The sequence below is a fragment of the Nicotiana tabacum genome, chromosome 17, assembly GCF_000715075.1.
Source record: "Nicotiana tabacum cultivar K326 chromosome 17, ASM71507v2, whole genome shotgun sequence".
NCBI classification, from domain to species: Eukaryota; Viridiplantae; Streptophyta; class Magnoliopsida; order Solanales; family Solanaceae; genus Nicotiana; species Nicotiana tabacum.
The window spans coordinates 12,337,079-12,354,953 of record NC_134096.1 but is presented as its reverse complement, the minus strand read 5'-3'; the positions used below and the strand labels follow the sequence as shown (position 1 = coordinate 12,354,953).

The window sequence follows — 17,875 nt, the reverse complement described above, 5'->3', positions numbered from 1 at the left end:
GGAAATGTCAACTAACACAAACAATCCATTTACCATTTTGGTTTATTCTAACCCCAGCCGGATCCTGATATCCCGTCCTTCTCTTAAACTACACTTGTCAGCCCCCAGAGGGCATAACTGAAATGGGTGTGATCAATTGTATATATCTCTGTTACTGTTGAAGGTAACTCAGAATGCTTATATTTCTCTGCTTGAATTGTAAATACTGTTAACTTTCATTAACTGGGTACCTCGTACCCTTTTTCATCTTGCTTCTTTTACTTGCTGAAACTTGTGTGTACCTTCCGATTCTCTTATTCCTTTTTACCGTAAGAGTGGATAGACATTCTAGTCTTAGGGATCCTTATCAAGAAGTTTACACATCTTAGTACACACATGATCTGTTGAATACCTCATATTTATCCATCATAAGCATGATGCGAAAATTGATCTTCTCTAACTCAACTCTTCCACAGCTACATCTCTTACCAACCATTTTTCTGGATGGAGGCGTCATCGTACTATCAATAGTATAGAGTTTAGGAAATTGAGTTCTAACAACTGAGCTCTACCACATGATCTAGAGTAAGAAGAAAGAGTGACAGTCCTAAATTCCATGTAGCCTCCTACTTATAAGTGTGGTGCACGACACACCTATAAACAAGACTCTACCAGACACGACTTGTAGACTCCCTAGGAAAGAACTGCTCTGATACCACTTTTGTCACGACCCAAACCGATGGGCCGCGATGGGCACCCGGTACCTTACTCAACCGAGTACCAACGTAACATATCTTTCTTATTACATCATCATATACATGTGACATATGGGCCTAATAGGCCAACATGATCATTTATAAACTCAAAACATAGGCCGACAAGGCCGTACAATCTTTCACGTACATGACATATGTCTACAAGCCTCTAAGAGTACATAAATGTTATAAAGGTCGGGATAGGGCCCCGCTATACTAATCAGTACATGTCCTAATCATACTGACCAAACAAGCAACTCCGGAGTAAATGGAGCATACCAACACCTTCCGCTGAGCTGATAACCTACTTGGAGGATTCTCGACCTGTCTATCGGTACCTGCGGGCATGAAACGCAGCGTCCCCAGGCAAAAGGGACGTCAGTACAAATAATGTACCGAGTATGTAAGGAATGAAATTCAGTAAATAATAGACATGAGAAACATAGAGTAAAAGACTCGACATGTACGTCTGCCTAGCTCTGTGAATCATTTCATTTTTATAATGTCATGCATATGCGTATAAATGTCATACCATGAATTGGTATATGCGTTCATAACATCATCAAGCCTCTGAGGGCATCCCATCATATCATTTCGGCCACTGTGGGCAAATCATCAACGTATACCAGCTGATCAGGTGGTGGTGCGTATATAACGCTGTAACCTTTTCCCATATCCCATATACATATAATATACACGTATATATCTGGTCATGGGTCAATGTACATGTATAAATGCATGAAATGCATAAGAAATATGTTAATAAGATATTTTCGGAAAGTCATAGAAATAATATGTCCGTCGAATAAATTTTATCAAATATGTATTTTTCTGAGACCCATGAACAGAAGATATAATAATAATTCACATGGGGAATCAAGAATATAGACACCCCTAATATTTCTATGAATAGAGTCATTTATGGAAATTGTGCATTTGCTCATTTCGTATAGATCATGCCAAAAGGAAAGAAGGGATAGCCTTAACATACCTGGAGTAGGAAAATATCCATATGATATTCTTGGAAAAGGTTGCACCGTACTCCTTTAGAACCACAAAATTTCACGTTGCTAAGTATTAAGTATTCTTGTATGAGATTTGATTGTAGCAAATCGCGTGTATAATTTGTATAAAATTATACACGGTTTTGATAATACACCAGTTTCGGCCATTGCCAAGTTGAGCTTAATTTTGTGCTCAACAGATGCTTATATCTTCTAATATCAAGGGGTAAGCAAACATTAGTTTTCATGTGTTAAAGTGATTATAATCACGTTCTGAGGCTAAAGAGGGGTGAATCTTGTTGTATGCTCTTATAATATGACACATTTATACATGGTATATGAGTCACTTTATGGACCATAGGTGGCAGCCACGTTGGTGCACTAAAGCTTATCCAAAATTTTACTCATTTCCCTTAATCAACTTATTAATCCCCCACTAATTCAATAATTAACCAATTATTCACATAATTAAGAATTATCTCAAATTACTTTAAAATATTACTCACTTTTTAACATACTTTATATACCCACAATATACTCTCACGTGCGAAAATATAGGGTGTAACACCTCGAATCACATCAAACAACACTAAAATACGAATCACACCCCAATTTGAAGCTTAAATGAAACTATCGAATTCCAACTTCTACATTCGATGCCGAAACCGAACAAATCAAGTCCGATTGACTTCAAATTTTGCACACTAGTCATAAATGATATAACAGACCTATTTAAATTTTCAGAATTATATTCCAACCCCGATATCAAAAAGTTAACTCCTGGTCAAACTTTCTAAAAATCACCCATTTTCTAAATTTTGCCAAAATGCGTCAAATTGTCCTACGGACTTTCAAATTCAAATCCGGACATACACCTAAGTCCGAAATCACCATACAAAGCTATTGACATCATTAAAATCCCATTCCAGAGTCATTTGCTCAAAAGTCAAATTCCGGTCAACTCTTTTCATTTAAGTTTCAAAAATAAGGATTGCTCTTCCAATTTAATTCTGAACCTTTCAAAACTAAACTCGACCGCACACGCAAGTCATAATATATATTATGTAGATGTCCGGGACCTTAAGTCACTGAACGAGATGCTAATTCACAAAATGACAAGTCGGGTCGTTATAATTTGGTTTTTATACACTAATAATATAAAAGTAGTGCATAGAAAAATCAATTGCAAGTAACTTTCTATAATGAGTACATTTGTACTTTACAAAATATGATCTCTATAGTATAGTACTATTTTCTTCATCCCAATTTATGTAACAATTTTTTCTTTTTAGTTGGTCTAAAAAAGAATGATATCTTTCTGTATTTAGTAGCAACTCAACTTTCCTTCTTGAGTAGAACAAAAATAGAATACTTGGAGTGTAAGTTTAGTGTTGGGACACATGAAGAAGAAGTGGACATGAAGTTTGATACACAAGTCATCTCCAAAGAGAGAGTTTCAAATATCTTGGGTTTATAATACAGAGTAACGAGGAGATTAACGAGGATATCGCACATCGTATAGGAGCGGGGTGGTTGAAATGGAGGCTCGCTACTGGTGTTTCGTGTGACAGGAATGTGCCACCTAAACTTAAGGGCAAAATCTACATAGTGGTAGTTAGACCGACAATGTTGTATGGAGCCGAGAGTTGGCCAGTCAAGAAATCTCATTCCCAGAAAATGAAAGTAGCAGAAATTAGGTTATTGAGATGGATGTGTGGGCATATCAGAAAAGACGAAATTAGAAATGAAGTGAGTGTGGCTTTTGTGGAAGATAAGTTGCGAGAATCGAGGCTGAGATGGTTCGGTCATATGAAGCGGAGAGACTCTGATGCCCCGGTTATGAGGTGCGAGAGGTTTTTCATGGCGAGTCAGATGAGGGGTAGAGGGAGGCCTAAGAAGAAATGTGGTGAGGTGATTAGGCAGGACATGACTCTGCTCCAGCTTACCGAGGACATGACCCTTGATAGAAAGGTGTGGAGGTCGAGAATTAGGGTGGTGGGGTGATGGACAATCTAGAGTTTCGCCTTGTCTTACTAGTAGTAGTAGTACTACTCGGGGTATTTTCCTATTCCTAATCCCTTGTTTTTATATAGTGTGACATTATTATCACTAGGATTGGCACTATTCTTGTAGTTTTGTATCCCTAGACTCTTTTATTACTCGTTGTATTATTTGCTTCCATTGTGTTATTACCTTGTTGTTGCTATTATTTCTCAATTGCTTCATTTTTACTGTTCTTGAGCCGAGGTTCTTTCGGAAACAACCTCTCTACCTTCATAAGGTAGGGGTAAGGTCTGCGTACACATTACCCCAGACTCTACTTGTGGATTTCACTGGGTTTGTTATTGTTATTGCTGTCAACTTTCCTTCTTGACCTTAATGAAATGATTTCTAGCCACATAAAATTTCATGGTTTCTTTTAGTCCATAATTTTTTAAAATCTTCCTACATTTCTTAAATTCCATGTCTAGTTAAATACATTCATATAAATTGTGATGAAGTGAGTATTAAAGAAAAAATATTTAAATTTGTTCTTGTATTATCCACAAAAATTTTAATTTGACGTTCGTACACTTTTAGATTATTTAATTCTTATTATTAGTTAATCGTCAAGTATTTGTATTAGCTATTAACAAAGTAGCAAGTGGATCACACATGCCCAAGTTCTTTAACAAGAAAAAGTCAAAAGTTATCCCTCTACTTTGATTATCATTTAAAAGAAAAAAAAACGAGACTATTTATAACGACGAGAGTAATGTTAGACCAAATGATCAATCTCGAGTAGTAGAAATATAAATTTGACCATTTTTCCTTAATTAAATCATTCTCAATTTTATTTAGATATTTTTCATTGGTTGTTTGTGTCGCACGTATACATAAAATCAACTTTCCATGGGAGTTGGGACAATCCCAAGCAAAAATCGGATAACACGAAAACACACACAGCACGAAACAAGACACCAATTTAACGGACAAAATCAACCGACTTCCTAAATCCAACGGCCATCATTTCTTCTCCAAGCTATCGCCGGGAAAATATAAGCTCTCACAATCTGCAAATTTTCAATTCAATTTTTTTCCCTTCAAAATTCCTCTCAAATGGCACAAATTTCCTTAAATTTTCAGTTTAATACCAAGTATTTATACAGACACACTTTCTTCTGCAATCGTTATGGTTTTTTACACGAAAAAAAAAACATTTCTTTGATCAATAAAAATTCCCCTTTTCGTCCACACGCTGTTGTATTTTCCAAATCCCTAAATGGGTTTCAATTTTTAGCGAAGAAACGTGAAATCTTAGCCCGAGCTAACGGGTCGTGCGAGCAAGATTCGGATTCGACGGAAAAAACCGAATCTTCAGCTGAAAACAGCAAGAAAAACCCGGGTTCGGATTCGGGTCCGGGTCGAGTGCCCGGGTCCGGTCCAGGCCGGAAAGACAGTTGGTGGTCGAAGGGAAAGAAGTTGAGGTGGGAGCCGATAGTACAGGCTCAAGAAATTGGAGTTTTGTTGTTGCAATTGGGGATTGTGATGTTTGTTATGAGGTTGCTCCGACCTGGTTTACCGTTACCCGGGTCGGATCCTAGAGCCCCGACAAGTTTTATAAGTGTACCTTACAGTGAGTTTTTGAGTAAGGTGAATAGTAATCAGGTGCAGAAAGTTGAGGTTGATGGTGTACATATTATGTTTAAGTTGAAAAGTGAAGTGAGTAGTAGTAGTGTTGTTATAGAGAATAATGAGGATAGTAAGTTGCAAGAATCCGAGGCATTGTTAAGGAGTGTGAGTCCTACAAAGAAAATTGTGTATACGACGACGAGACCGATTGATATAAAAACCCCTTATGAGAAAATGCTTGAAAATGATGTTGAGTTTGGTTCTCCAGATAAAAGGTCTGGTGGTTTCTTGAATTCTGCATTGGTAAGGTTTAGATGAACAACTTTTCTAGTTCATAATGTTGTTATGCAATGTTAAGTGGTATACTTACACCTTGCATGTTCACTTGCTATATCTGTATACAGTGGCGGACGCACGTGGTGGCAAGCGGGTTCAACTGAACTGGCTTAATAAAAAAATAATATAAATTACGATTAAAACTGCATAAATTTTGTATAAATATTTTATTTGAACCCACTTGACAACTACTATTTTACGACTAAAGTTATGTACTTCTAAGATTGAACCCGCTTGCACAAAATCCTGGGTCCGCCACTGTCTGTATAGGATTTAAGTTATGTGCATTATCAGTGTAAATTATTTTTGGATAGTTCAATTTACCGGTTATAACAAGTTCCAATCTGGTTTTCAAGTTACCATGTTGTAGGTCAATTTTAACCGATGGTGTAAAATAATTTATACACTGTCAATGCACAGAACTTAAACTCATCTTAGCAAAAGGAGCAGTAACACCAGATAGTAGAATAGAAAAACCCGTAGAGCTAGCTTGAAAATGGACTGGTATTTAGAAATTTGATGCTTCCGCAACAGCTATCTTTAGAATGTCTTAGTTCTTTCTTCAATCTTTCTAAATGCTACTATTGTGACTTCACTGCGTTTGATTTTGTCTTTCTGGAATTGCCACAAATGGAGTAGTTATAACTAGACCAACTGAAAAATTGTTATTACCTTTGTTGGAAGAAAAATGTTGTCTTGCCTTTATGTCATGCAGTTAATATCTCTTTTCACTGAGCTTTCATGGTACTTAAGGTATTTCTGTCTACTAGCACGTTCTATTTCATTTAATCTGCTGGACTCCATTCCTCACTGGTTAGAGTTGGCTAACCTATCTCAACCTTCCTCTTTTATTGGGATTTAGGACCAGTTATGTGAAGCTCATTTAACAAGTGTTTAAGGTACTCTATTAGAAGACAGACATTCTGTATGTGGATTCTCAATGAGTTGTTACTTGATTGAGATGACTTGACTTGGGGATTTGGAGAAACCACTGGAGTGGAGTTTGATGGTTCACCAAAATGATGTTTTTGAGTCGTCTATATTCTTTTCCTTTTTCCCTTTTTTCTGATGTTATTTCATTATTCACTATAATGATATGAACAAGTTATATTTCCATCTCACATTGAATTTCGAATTCAACACCCCATATTCAAAATGCATTCTTTGGCCGACAAAAAGGATGTGAATGAGGATTTAAGATGTAAACCTCTGATTATAGGGTTGAGTTATTTTTCAATTACATCTTTCTTAATAGTGGAAGGAAGTATCACTAAGTTTGAGTGATTGGAAAACATAGTGAAAAACTAAACCAACTTTACTGCACAAATGTGTGCATGGCCTCTTACCCTGGACTCCAAAAAAAAGAAGAAAGAACTAAAAACATAGCAGTTAGAAGATACATTTTTTCCATAATCGTGGGTTTCAACCAGAGATCTGCTTTGAGCTCTTTATTGTTACACTAGTTACGGATAATCTAACAAGAGGTATACATGATAATGTCTCATGGTGTATACTATTTGTATTAACTGACGAAGCTAGCGAGGGTGTTAACCAGAAGCTTGAACATGGAGAAGCACTTTAGGAAGTAAAAATCTAGGATTCTAGAAGTAAGAACAATTCACCGCAAGTTTAGCTGGTATAAGAAGAATGAAGTTAATGATATTTATGCTCAATTTTGCAGGTCAATGGTATGATAGATGAAGATATAACACATAAAATTAAAATAGGATAGTTGAAATAGAGGAGTGTGACTGTGATGAAAATGTTCTGCCATGGGAGGATGCCTACAAAAGCAAAATGCATGTTCTATAGCATGGTAGTAAGCCCAGCAACTTATATGAGAGTACAAAAGCAAAACGCATGTTCTTTAGCATGGTCGTAAGACCAGCAACTTATATGAGAGTGGATGTGCAATCTATAAGATTAAACAAGATAAAAAATGACCATATCCGATGATAAAATGAAAAAATGTTATTTGAGATCTTGTTTATGAATATCTCCAAGTTCACTGGTCCGATGGTGTGAAACAAATGATTATTCAATCTGTTAAAGAGAAGAGGTAAGCCTAAAATCATGTGGAGGAAGTTGCAAAAATCTACAATCTTTGAGAATCCAAGCAGAGTCGGTGCAAAATAAAACACAATAAATGCGAAAGAAACTATATACCAACCATTTGAGATTTAGGTTTAGTTATGCAGTTACATCAGGTCCATGTTTTTGTTAGAATTTTTTTAAAACATGTTTAGACATTGCATGTCAGTAGAAAATGTAGAGTATCTCTAGTTAGAGACTCCGAATTATCAAGTATTGGAAGGAAGCAGGGTCCAAATGGAGTGAAATGTATATTGAGGATTCATATGGCCTACCCCGATTAGCTTGGGATGGAGGCATGGTTGTTGTATTTTGAGGGAACAAATGACTATATCAAATGAAAAATATTTCAGTGTTGAGTTGAATCATATGTTCCTATTGTTGCTTTCCTAAGTTGAAATGTCTTGTGATTCTAAATTTTTAAAGCATGAGCAGATTTGCTGTTGATTCTAAGCTAGCCCATTCTCTTAATTTGCTAGGAAAAGTACCACAGTCGTTCCTGTGGAACAAACATCCTGCTCTTAAGTTTGAAAACAACTCCCTGTTTTCACGCTTTCCTGTTAGAACGGCCCTTTGACATGAAACATTCTGGAGTGTAAGATGAATTTTCACTTTTTTTTTTTGCTCAAGGGCAATCATGGCATGCTTTCTATATTTTTCCTTCTAGTTTGTTTCATGTGAATTTTTGGCTCATGTTGCTTGACTTTGTCCCCCAGTAGCCGTTCATGTTATCCATCTGTTTTCTGGTGTCCCCTAAGCATTTCATTATTTTGTCTCAATCCTTATTTTTTTGCTCCAAATGTTGGAATTAAAAATTAACTTTACTTTTGATTTTGCAGATAGCTTTATTCTATGTTGCTGTACTAGCAGGGCTTCTTCATCGCTTCCCAGTAAACTTTTCTCAGGTATATTTGTGAATATATTTGTGGCAATTCCTATATCCACCATATTTATGAATACATCACCTACTTTATTGTGGCTGCATAATTACAGAGCACAGCTGGTCAGCTCAGAAATCGCAAGTCAGGGGGTTCAGGTGGCGCCAAAGTATCTGAACTTGGGGAAACTATCACATTTGCTGATGTTGCAGGTGTTGACGAGGCTAAGGAGGAGCTAGAAGAGATTGTGGTATGTTTCATTTTCATTTGGTGGACTCTCTTAGCAATATTTCCTCGCGAGTGCTGCACTGTGATACCTAAAGTATTGAATAGTTTATAATTCATTATTGTGGTCTTTTATAACTGCTATTTTCTCCAGGAATTTCTTAGGAATCCAGATAAGTACATACGGCTTGGTGCACGTCCTCCTCGTGGTGTTCTACTGGTGAGTTTCAAATTCAACATAGTAATGGGACTGCTAGGTGGTTATCAAAGTGAAAAGCTGCAAGACTACTGATACAGTAATTGGAGGCTTCAAATCATAACTCATTGAAACTTTCTGCTTTCTGGTTATTTATTTATTTATTTAGTTATTTTGTCTTCCTGAAGGGATTCTCTCTCTATCCCTTCACTTTGTGATGTCTCTATAACTAAATTACATCATTATTTCCTGCTAATTTTTCTATGTGACTGTTGACTCATAGACCATTCTACTTGGGGACACCCTTTGATTAGTTATCATCTTTGCGCTTCTTAGTGTATACATTGTTCAAGTAGCTTCAAATTCTTGCAGGTAGGTCTTCCCGGGACAGGAAAAACACTTCTAGCTAAGGCCGTCGCTGGGGAAGCTGAGGTTCCTTTCATCAGTTGTTCTGCAAGTGAGTTTGTAGAATTGTATGTCGGTATGGGAGCATCACGCGTCCGGGACCTGTTTGCACGGGCAAAGAAGGAGGCACCTTCAATAATTTTTATCGATGAGGTAGCCTGTGCTTTCCCTCTTTCCTTCTTCCTCTCCAAACTCAAAATATCCTAATAAAAAGTGTCTCCATTTTCCCGGATGTGCAGATAGATGCTGTGGCAAAAAGCCGTGATGGTAAATTCCGCATCGTAAGCAATGATGAAAGAGAGCAGACACTGAACCAACTACTCACTGTAAGATGTGCTGATTTTTTTATGTGCTACATCACTTCAGTTTTGCATAAGAAATTAATATTTTACAATAATCGGCAGGAGATGGATGGATTTGACAGTAATTCTGCTGTAATTGTCCTTGGAGCAACAAATCGCTCTGATGTTTTAGACCCTGCTCTTCGCCGACCTGGAAGATTTGATCGTGTAGTGATGGTTTGTATCTATCCTCTGCTGGAATAGAAATTTCGTTTATTATAAAGCTTTGTCCATGATTTGGAGCATTGGTCATGACCTCCTCATACAACAACTCCTATAGAAGGGAAGTGGTGATGTAAGTTTTTGTTTCAAGGTGGAAGCGCCTGATAGGGCTGGAAGAGAAGCTATCCTAAAGGTACATGTCTCCAAGAAAGAACTTCCCCTGGCACAAGATGTTAATCTTGGTAACATCGCTTCTATGACTACTGGTTTCACGGGGTAATCCTTCCTCTCTGATTTTCTTAAGCTTTCAATTTCGTCTATGATGTTTCTATGGCTGTCTGACTGTTCATCTTGGGGATTGTACAGGGCAGACCTTGCAAATCTAGTGAATGAAGCTGCTTTGTTGGCAGGAAGGCAGAATAAAGTTGTAGTTGAAAAAGAAGATTTCATTCAAGCTGTTGAGCGTTCAATTGCGGTATTGCTTCTTCCCTCTCAAAACAATGCTCTAATAACCAAGTGACATGCATGCACCATTACTATTTCTGCATTACATGAAACTATGTTTCTCCGTTCTCATGTGCTATATCCTCGAATATTGCTGCTTGTAGTAGTTCAATAAGAGCTAAGTGGGCACACTTAAGAAGCTTGTTATGAGAAAAGATATCCATCTTAAGTATTCTCCCTTGAACAAGAGCCCACTAGGAAGGATTTTACATTTTTGGGCTCTATTATATGATAATTTTAACAAACTTGTATTGCCATTGCTTCAGAGAAGAGGTGCATGTTATCGGTCCTTAAACTTAGAATGTGTATGTTCCGCTGTCTTCTTCCTTTTTTTTTTTTTTTTTTGGTTGTGATAATCGTGGTGTCCGGGCCAACTTAGGCGCACCGCGACTAATTCCATGGGATATCTGCTACCTCCCACCAACAACAGATACCAGGTAACTCTATCCACCAAAGCTGGGACAGATGGAAAGAAATCACCTAGTGCTTTTTGTTTCCGCCGGGAATTAAACCTGAGACCTCATGGTTCTAACCTACTTCATTGACCACTAGGTCACACCCTTGGGTGCTATGTTCCACTGTTTTAGACCTTGATAGTTTTAAATGAACAGAATTTTGTATACAGTTAAAATATAATGGTCAGCAATGAGGAATATGTGCAAGACTCAAAATTCCTAACATTAGCGTTAATGGTAGAATTGGCTGAGTCAAGCTTCATTTGATCCCTCTTTTAGCTCAGGACCAGTGTCTTCTAGTTTCATGTGCACCAAACTTGAAGTACGAGCAGTTTTTGGCTTTGAGTAGAATTACATATTACTCAATTTATGTCTATGAATCCTGTATAACAAAATTGTAAAAAGCTTGAATAGGATGGGGAATAGTGACTGCCCTCTAAGAGCCCGTGCAAGGAAGAGCATTGTCCCAGGAAAATCCAACAAGGTTGAAGGTCTAATTCTCGGAAATTCTAGATGGGCTACAAGTTATAGTTTGTTTCCCCCATGCTCAATCTAGCACTGCTGGTTTGTTGGTCAATATGAAAATAAATGATAAAAGTATTTCTTGTTCTTGATTAGGGGTGGCAAACGGGCGGGTCGGGTCGGATATGGGACGGGTCGAAAACGGGTAATGAAAAAACGGATAAATTATCCGACCCGACGCATATTTGATAAGGATAAAAAACGGGTTAATCGGCGGATAATATTGGTAACCATATTATCCATGACTTCATGAATATGATCACTTTATCCATGATTTCATGAATATGATCACTTTATCCATGACTTCATGAATATGATCACTTTTGGAAGAATTCCTAGTCTCCCAAACTTGAGAAACCTCCAATTTGAGGCTTTACAAATGTAAAAGTTAAACCCATTAGGTATCCATTGGTTATCCATTTTCTAAATGGATAATATGGTTCTTATCCATATTTGACCCGTTTTTAAATAGTTCATTAGCCAACCCATTTTTTAGTGTATAATATGGGTGGTTAACTGTTTTTTATAACCATTTTGCCACCCATTTTTGATCATGCTCTGCTATGTCAGGTGATTTGTATATTTTAGTTGTTCACCAATTCCATTCAGGTTTACAAGCTTCATTTTCAATATTTCAGGGCATTGAGAAGAAGACTGCCAAGCTGCAGGGCAGTGAGAAGGCTGTAGTTGCAAGGCATGAAGCAGGTCATGCAGTAGTTGGGACTGCTGTTGCGAATCTTCTTTCTGGGCAGCCACGGGTCGAGGTTATCATTATTTTCACTTGCTCTGAGAAAGTTTATTTCTTACTGATTTACTACAAGCTCACATTATTTGTTTCACTAGTCGACTGGTTTTGTGTCACACTGGATAACATCTGATAAAAGAGACTGATCCCCCCACATTATTTGTTTCACTAGTCGACTGGTTTTGTGTCACACTGGATATCATCTGATAAAAGAGACCGACCCCCCCCCCCCCCCACACACACACACACAGAAACACAAACCAAAAAAACAAAAGAAAAAAGAAGAGAACTCTCTAATAGAATTACTCAATATTTAGAATTTCTAGAAAGATATTTTCAGAAAAGGAAAATCAGCACGTCTGCAAGTCTTGAATAGCCTGGTATCTAACCATTTCCAGAGACATAATACATCAGCAAGACCTCTCCTTTGCATTTGGCATGGGACCTCTAAATTCTAATATCGTTTAAATTGGGTTTTGCTTGTTCTTGGGTTATGGAGCCTTAAAAAACAGTTGGATCATTGATCAATGTCACTGCTCTGACCTATCCTTCTTGACGTAGTATAACTGTTATTATGGCAAAATAAAATAAAAAATAGAAAATGGGGAAGTAGTGACTTTTTGGTGTCTCGTTAAGTGATAAAAATGTCCAAAACGGAAAGATATTAGTGTCTGGATATAATACTTTATCCCAGAAAAGGAAAAACAAGTGGGTGTCTGGATTTGATAAGGAATAGGAAATGACTTGGTTCTGATGTCAGACTCGAATACAACTCAATATGCTGCCTATTACTTGACCTCTATTATACCTAATGAGGCGAAGCTGGAAGAATATTATTTACATAAGCATCTTACTTATCAGGAAAAAAAACATAAGGTTCTCCCTCCCTTTCTTTTCTGTCTTTCTCCAGATTCATGGAAATGTATGCACTGGCTAAAAGGTTCTAGGCCTCTGTGGCAAGCAGCTCTGGTTTTTTTTTTTCCTTAATGTGTTTCCTCAAAAAGAATACTATAATTTTTTGGTTGAGTAGGTAAGATAAATTGTTCCAAGATTTTGGTGTTAGTAAATAGAGAGTGACTTCCCCTCCCCCTCACCCCCCCAACCCAACAACCCAACTTCATTCTTCTCAATGTGAAAGTTGTTTCTTATGAAACATCTGAAGACATTTTTCTTGTTACTTCCCCTTCCCTCTCTTTATTGATCTTGATGGCGCCAGTTAGTTCATTATCTCCTCCCCCGATTATCCTGCAATTAAAATGTATTTCTATATCAATGGAACAATACCAACATGGTTCTGAAAGTTGTCTTCCTGCAAAGGTCTCTCAATTTGTTTGCTCCTTCTTGTGTGAAATATTCCAAGTGAAGTCAGCCGTTTCTATATCGGTGCATGATCCTTAAAGGCTTTTACCAAAATGAGTATTTTGCTGCTTCTCAATCGTGCTCATCTCAAAGACTCAAACTGCAATTATTGCTTTTCTTGTACGTAATTGGGAATATTGCAGTTATGGTTTCAATAACAGCTCCCTTTTCTCGTTAATCAGAAGCTAAGCATATTGCCGAGATCTGGAGGGGCTTTAGGATTTACTTATATTCCTCCAACCAATGAGGACAGATATCTGCTATTTGTTGATGAATTACGGGGAAGATTGGTCACTCTTCTTGGTGGACGTGCAGCGGAAGAAGTCTTGTACTCTGGACGTGTATCGACAGGTGCTCTTGACGATATACGCAGAGCAACAGACATGGCCTACAAGGCAGTGGCTGAATATGGTCTTAATGAAACCATTGGCCCTATTTCAGTGGCAACTCTTTCCGCTGGTGGAATGGATGATAGTGGATCCATGCCCTGGGGAAGGGATCAGGTATTTTCTACTTTTCCCTCTCTCGTGATGTCTGCTTTATTTATTTTTTGGATAACCGTGGTGTTGGGGCAAGCTTGCGCGTACTTTGACTAATTCCACGGGATACATGCTACCTCCCACCAGCAACATATACCATATAACTCTGCCCTAGCCTTTGCTTGGACAGATGAGAAGAAATCATCTAGTATTTTTGCCTCCGCTGAGATTTGAACCTGAAATCTTATGGTTCTCAACCCACTTCATTGACCACTAGGCCACACCCTTGGGTGCAATGTCCGCTGTCTTCTGCTTTAATACTTTGGTTTCTAACTTAAGAATACAAACTCCTTAACAGAACTGTAATTAAAATTTATTCCAACAGGGGCATCTTGTTGATCTTGTCCAAAGAGAGGTCAAGGCCTTACTACAGTCTGCACTTGATATTGCACTTTGTGTTGTACGTGCTAATCCCACAGTTCTTGAGGGGTTGGGAGCTCAATTGGAAGGTAATACTTAATGATGCTTTTACTTACCGGTTAACATTTTGATATTCTTTAGTATTGCTTTCTTTTAGCATCTTCATAAGGCAGTGATTTTACATTGAAGCTTGTGTAAACATAATTAAGTAAATAAAGTTGTGCTCTCTATAACAACTTAAGCTTTTAGATGAGATGCTTACACGATTTAACTTGGTTCTCACTGTAACTCATTATCAAAAATAACTTTCATGTGCCAAGCACATGAAAAACAATCATGCTTGCATGTGCAGGGGGTGTGTTGAATCATACTTTAAGTAAATAGAAAAGTGCTCTTTTTACAGCTTAAGCTTTAAGATGAGAAGGTCACACAATTTAACTAAGTTAGTTAAGAGAATCTTATTTTGATATGTTGATTAACAGTGAAGATCTTATTTTAATATTCTCTTTCTTCCACCTCAGAGAAAGAGAAAGTAGAAGGTGAAGAACTACAAGAATGGTTGAGCATGGTCGTTGCACCGGCGGAACTTAACTTTTTTGTTAAGGGCAAGCAAGAGTCTTTACTTCCATTGCAAGCAAGCTCTGGATGACAGCTGCAAGCTTAACCAAGTCATCTGTATCAAAAGAAAATTCGAGTAAGGACTTTCACGTCATCATCTTTGCTCTATGGAAAACAAAGCTATATTCCTGGACCAGATGGACACGGCGTGCTGGCACCCGGCCAGCTTGATTTTGTATGTGTTACTAAGGTCATTGACAACTACTTAACTCCTATAAACTCCACTGTTATATACCACAATCACAGGTTGGTAATTCAAAGAGAAGGCATATACTAAAGATGAGTCGAGAGTTTTCTTGATCCTAGAAGTGAAAGGAAAATAGGCTTGTGATCGAAGTGATGTTTGTTGGTATATTTCTTCTACGTCACTTGTACATGTGCAATTATTCTTAGTAGTTACGAGAATCAATATTTGTATCATACATCTGTACCTCATCTTAAAAAGAAGTAATCCATGTTCTGATGTTGTGAGATGAAAACTGTGTATACAATGTAATCTTTGCGATTATGGGACAAAAGTATCATTAGGCTGCTATAATTCTCGACTTATGTAAATGTTGATAGTTTATCTTATTAGTAAGATTTCTTACAGCCCTATGTTTTTGTAAATTAGAAGTACTTGATGAGATGAAATGTTGAAAAGAGGCTTGTAAGTGCAGGAGAGATTGCCAAGCCAAGTAGATGATGATGTGACAATTAAATGACTTTTTGTACTTGGATTTAGTTGATTTCTTGTTTATTCATGGATGTGAAGAGGCATTTTTTGAGGCTGAGTTAGTATTCATTAAAATGACTAAGAGGGTGTGTGTGTAAGTTTATAAACTGATCAAGTACTTTTTGGCTTTTTACAAGTTTCCTAAACATCAAAAGTGCTTATAATTTAAAATCGATAAAAAACTATAAATCTGCTTTTAAAATTTTGGTTTGACCAAGATTACTATTTTATTCTTAATGTCTTTGTAATCTCCGAAATATCATTCCTCATACAAAACCTTACCTCCCTCTTCATTGTATTTTCGTAGTTCGTCCTTGTCCTTGAAAAGAAATTTTTTAATTTATAATTCTTTTTGTAGATGTCTATAAAGGCATTTTAATAATGTTAACAGAAATTGCTTATCAACACTTTGTACAATAATATACTCAGTGTAATTCCACATAGTGTGATTTGGGGAGAATAGTGTGTACAAGATAAAAAGGTTATTTTCAATAGACCCTCGGCTCAAGAAAATTAACACTTCTATACCAAACAAATCAATGTGCTTATTAGCATTTTAGCACTTTGATTCAAACACATTATAGCTACTTATTTATAAAAGTTGCTTCAAACTAAAAAGTGCTTTTGAATGGTTATCAGTTACTCTCAACTAGTAAAGCAAAGTGCAAAACAAGCTCTAAAGTGTCAATTGGCAAGTGGTTAACTTTCTCTCTGGCTGGTAATGAGAACAAGAAATACCACTGTTGCATAGCATAATGCAAATGTGGAGGTAATAGATTCTTAGTGATGATATTTTGGGAAGCACCCAAAATATCACAATTATTGCTTTGTGATATTTATAACTAGTGCTTATAGTCTGTCCAAAGACCACAAAAAGACAGTAGCCTCAATTTTTTTGCTATCTTTTAATCATATCAATTTTGGCAGCTAGTCTATGATTGTTTTCAGCGACTATTAGCTTTTGTCCATTGTCATTATTAAACCTAATGCTATCATCCTTCTCTATGTATAAAATAGCTCTAGAGTTGGTTGATTCAAAATAGAGTGATCTTATAATATGTATAAAATATAATTTTTCTTTATATATGTATATATAGTTTGAGCAAAGCACTTGTTCAGCTCAACCCCCAAAATTCCATTTTGAGACTCAAACATCGTTTCCATTGGCAAAGATTTTTTTGGGGTAAATAAACGACTTTTATTACCAAAATTGGAGTGTTTATACAGGAAAAAAGACTACTGGACATCAAGCCCCAGTACTAGTCAAAGTATCACAAACTAAGATTTTCTAGACCTTTTTAATACATTCCATTATAAATAATGTGATTTGTCGTACTTTTATGGAGTTCCTACATATATGGTATTTCAATCCATGCACCAATTATTTGACCTGTATACATAGTATAATTGTTCGAGAACCACTCGTCGCGGACTGTACTTCGGCCTCATCACTTAGATAAATTATGAATGATGTGCCATGGACCATGGCATTTACTTGTGCTTTTCTATGAAATGGAACACTACATTATTAACATTAAATTATTTTTTCCGATTTCATCATCTAAAATATACTTAGAGGGAGATGGCTCATGCTCAGCATGGCCCAACACTTAATTACAAAAATATTTTTCTTAATTTTATTTCTTTAGTTATTTCGTAAAGATTATTTATACTAATTTAAATAATATATTTAAAGATAAAAAATTTATACGCATCTTTATTTAATAAAAATATTGTTTTTTCGAGTTAACATATGATTTTAAACTTATTTTGTTGGAATTAAACATCAGCGAAAAAGATATAAAAAAGCTTCCAATATTTCATTAGCTTGCTTCTTTTTTTGTTTTTTTTGTGTATTGTTTTTTCCTCATATTCTAATTTAAAATTTACAATAATTTATTTTAGCAAAATAATAAATAGGCTTGTTGGTAACACAAAAAAATTCATAGGCAACACATGTTGATAATTTCTTAGTGAGTTAAATGTAAGAGAAAAAAAAGACCCTAATTTATTTAAATCTCATCTGAATAACTAAAGAGTTTATACTTTTTTCGTTGATAATTCATTTGCCAAT

General features: G+C 36.5%; 1 protein-coding gene across 1 annotated transcript; it reads left to right on the top strand.

Moving 5' to 3' along the window:
- Positions 1 to 4,604: 4,604 nt before the first annotated feature.
- LOC107796215 (ATP-dependent zinc metalloprotease FTSH 9, chloroplastic) lies at positions 4,605 to 15,681 on the top strand. The gene is made up of 13 exons (XM_075234031.1): positions 4,605 to 5,653; positions 8,617 to 8,682; positions 8,771 to 8,905; positions 9,035 to 9,100; positions 9,449 to 9,634; positions 9,721 to 9,807; positions 9,886 to 9,999; positions 10,136 to 10,260; positions 10,351 to 10,459; positions 12,104 to 12,229; positions 13,752 to 14,072; positions 14,434 to 14,557; positions 14,990 to 15,681. Exons 1-13 carry the CDS (start codon positions 4,838 to 4,840, stop codon positions 15,115 to 15,117), a joined length of 2,403 nt encoding a protein of 800 aa, XP_075090132.1. The 5' UTR covers positions 4,605 to 4,837; the 3' UTR covers positions 15,118 to 15,681.
- The last annotated feature ends 2,194 nt before the right edge of the window (positions 15,682 to 17,875 follow it).

Bases quoted from the DNA above. Each gene is read 5' to 3' on its own strand.
- LOC107796215 (XM_075234031.1), top strand. From the start codon at position 4,838: ATGGCACAAATTTCCTTAAATTTTCAGTTTAATACCAAGTATTTATAC. The intron at 10,000-10,135 runs GTTTGTATCTAT...TTTTGTTTCAAG, and splicing joins GATTTGATCGTGTAGTGATG to GTGGAAGCGCCTGATAGGGC. The intron at 14,073-14,433 runs GTATTTTCTACT...TTATTCCAACAG, and splicing joins TGCCCTGGGGAAGGGATCAG to GGGCATCTTGTTGATCTTGT.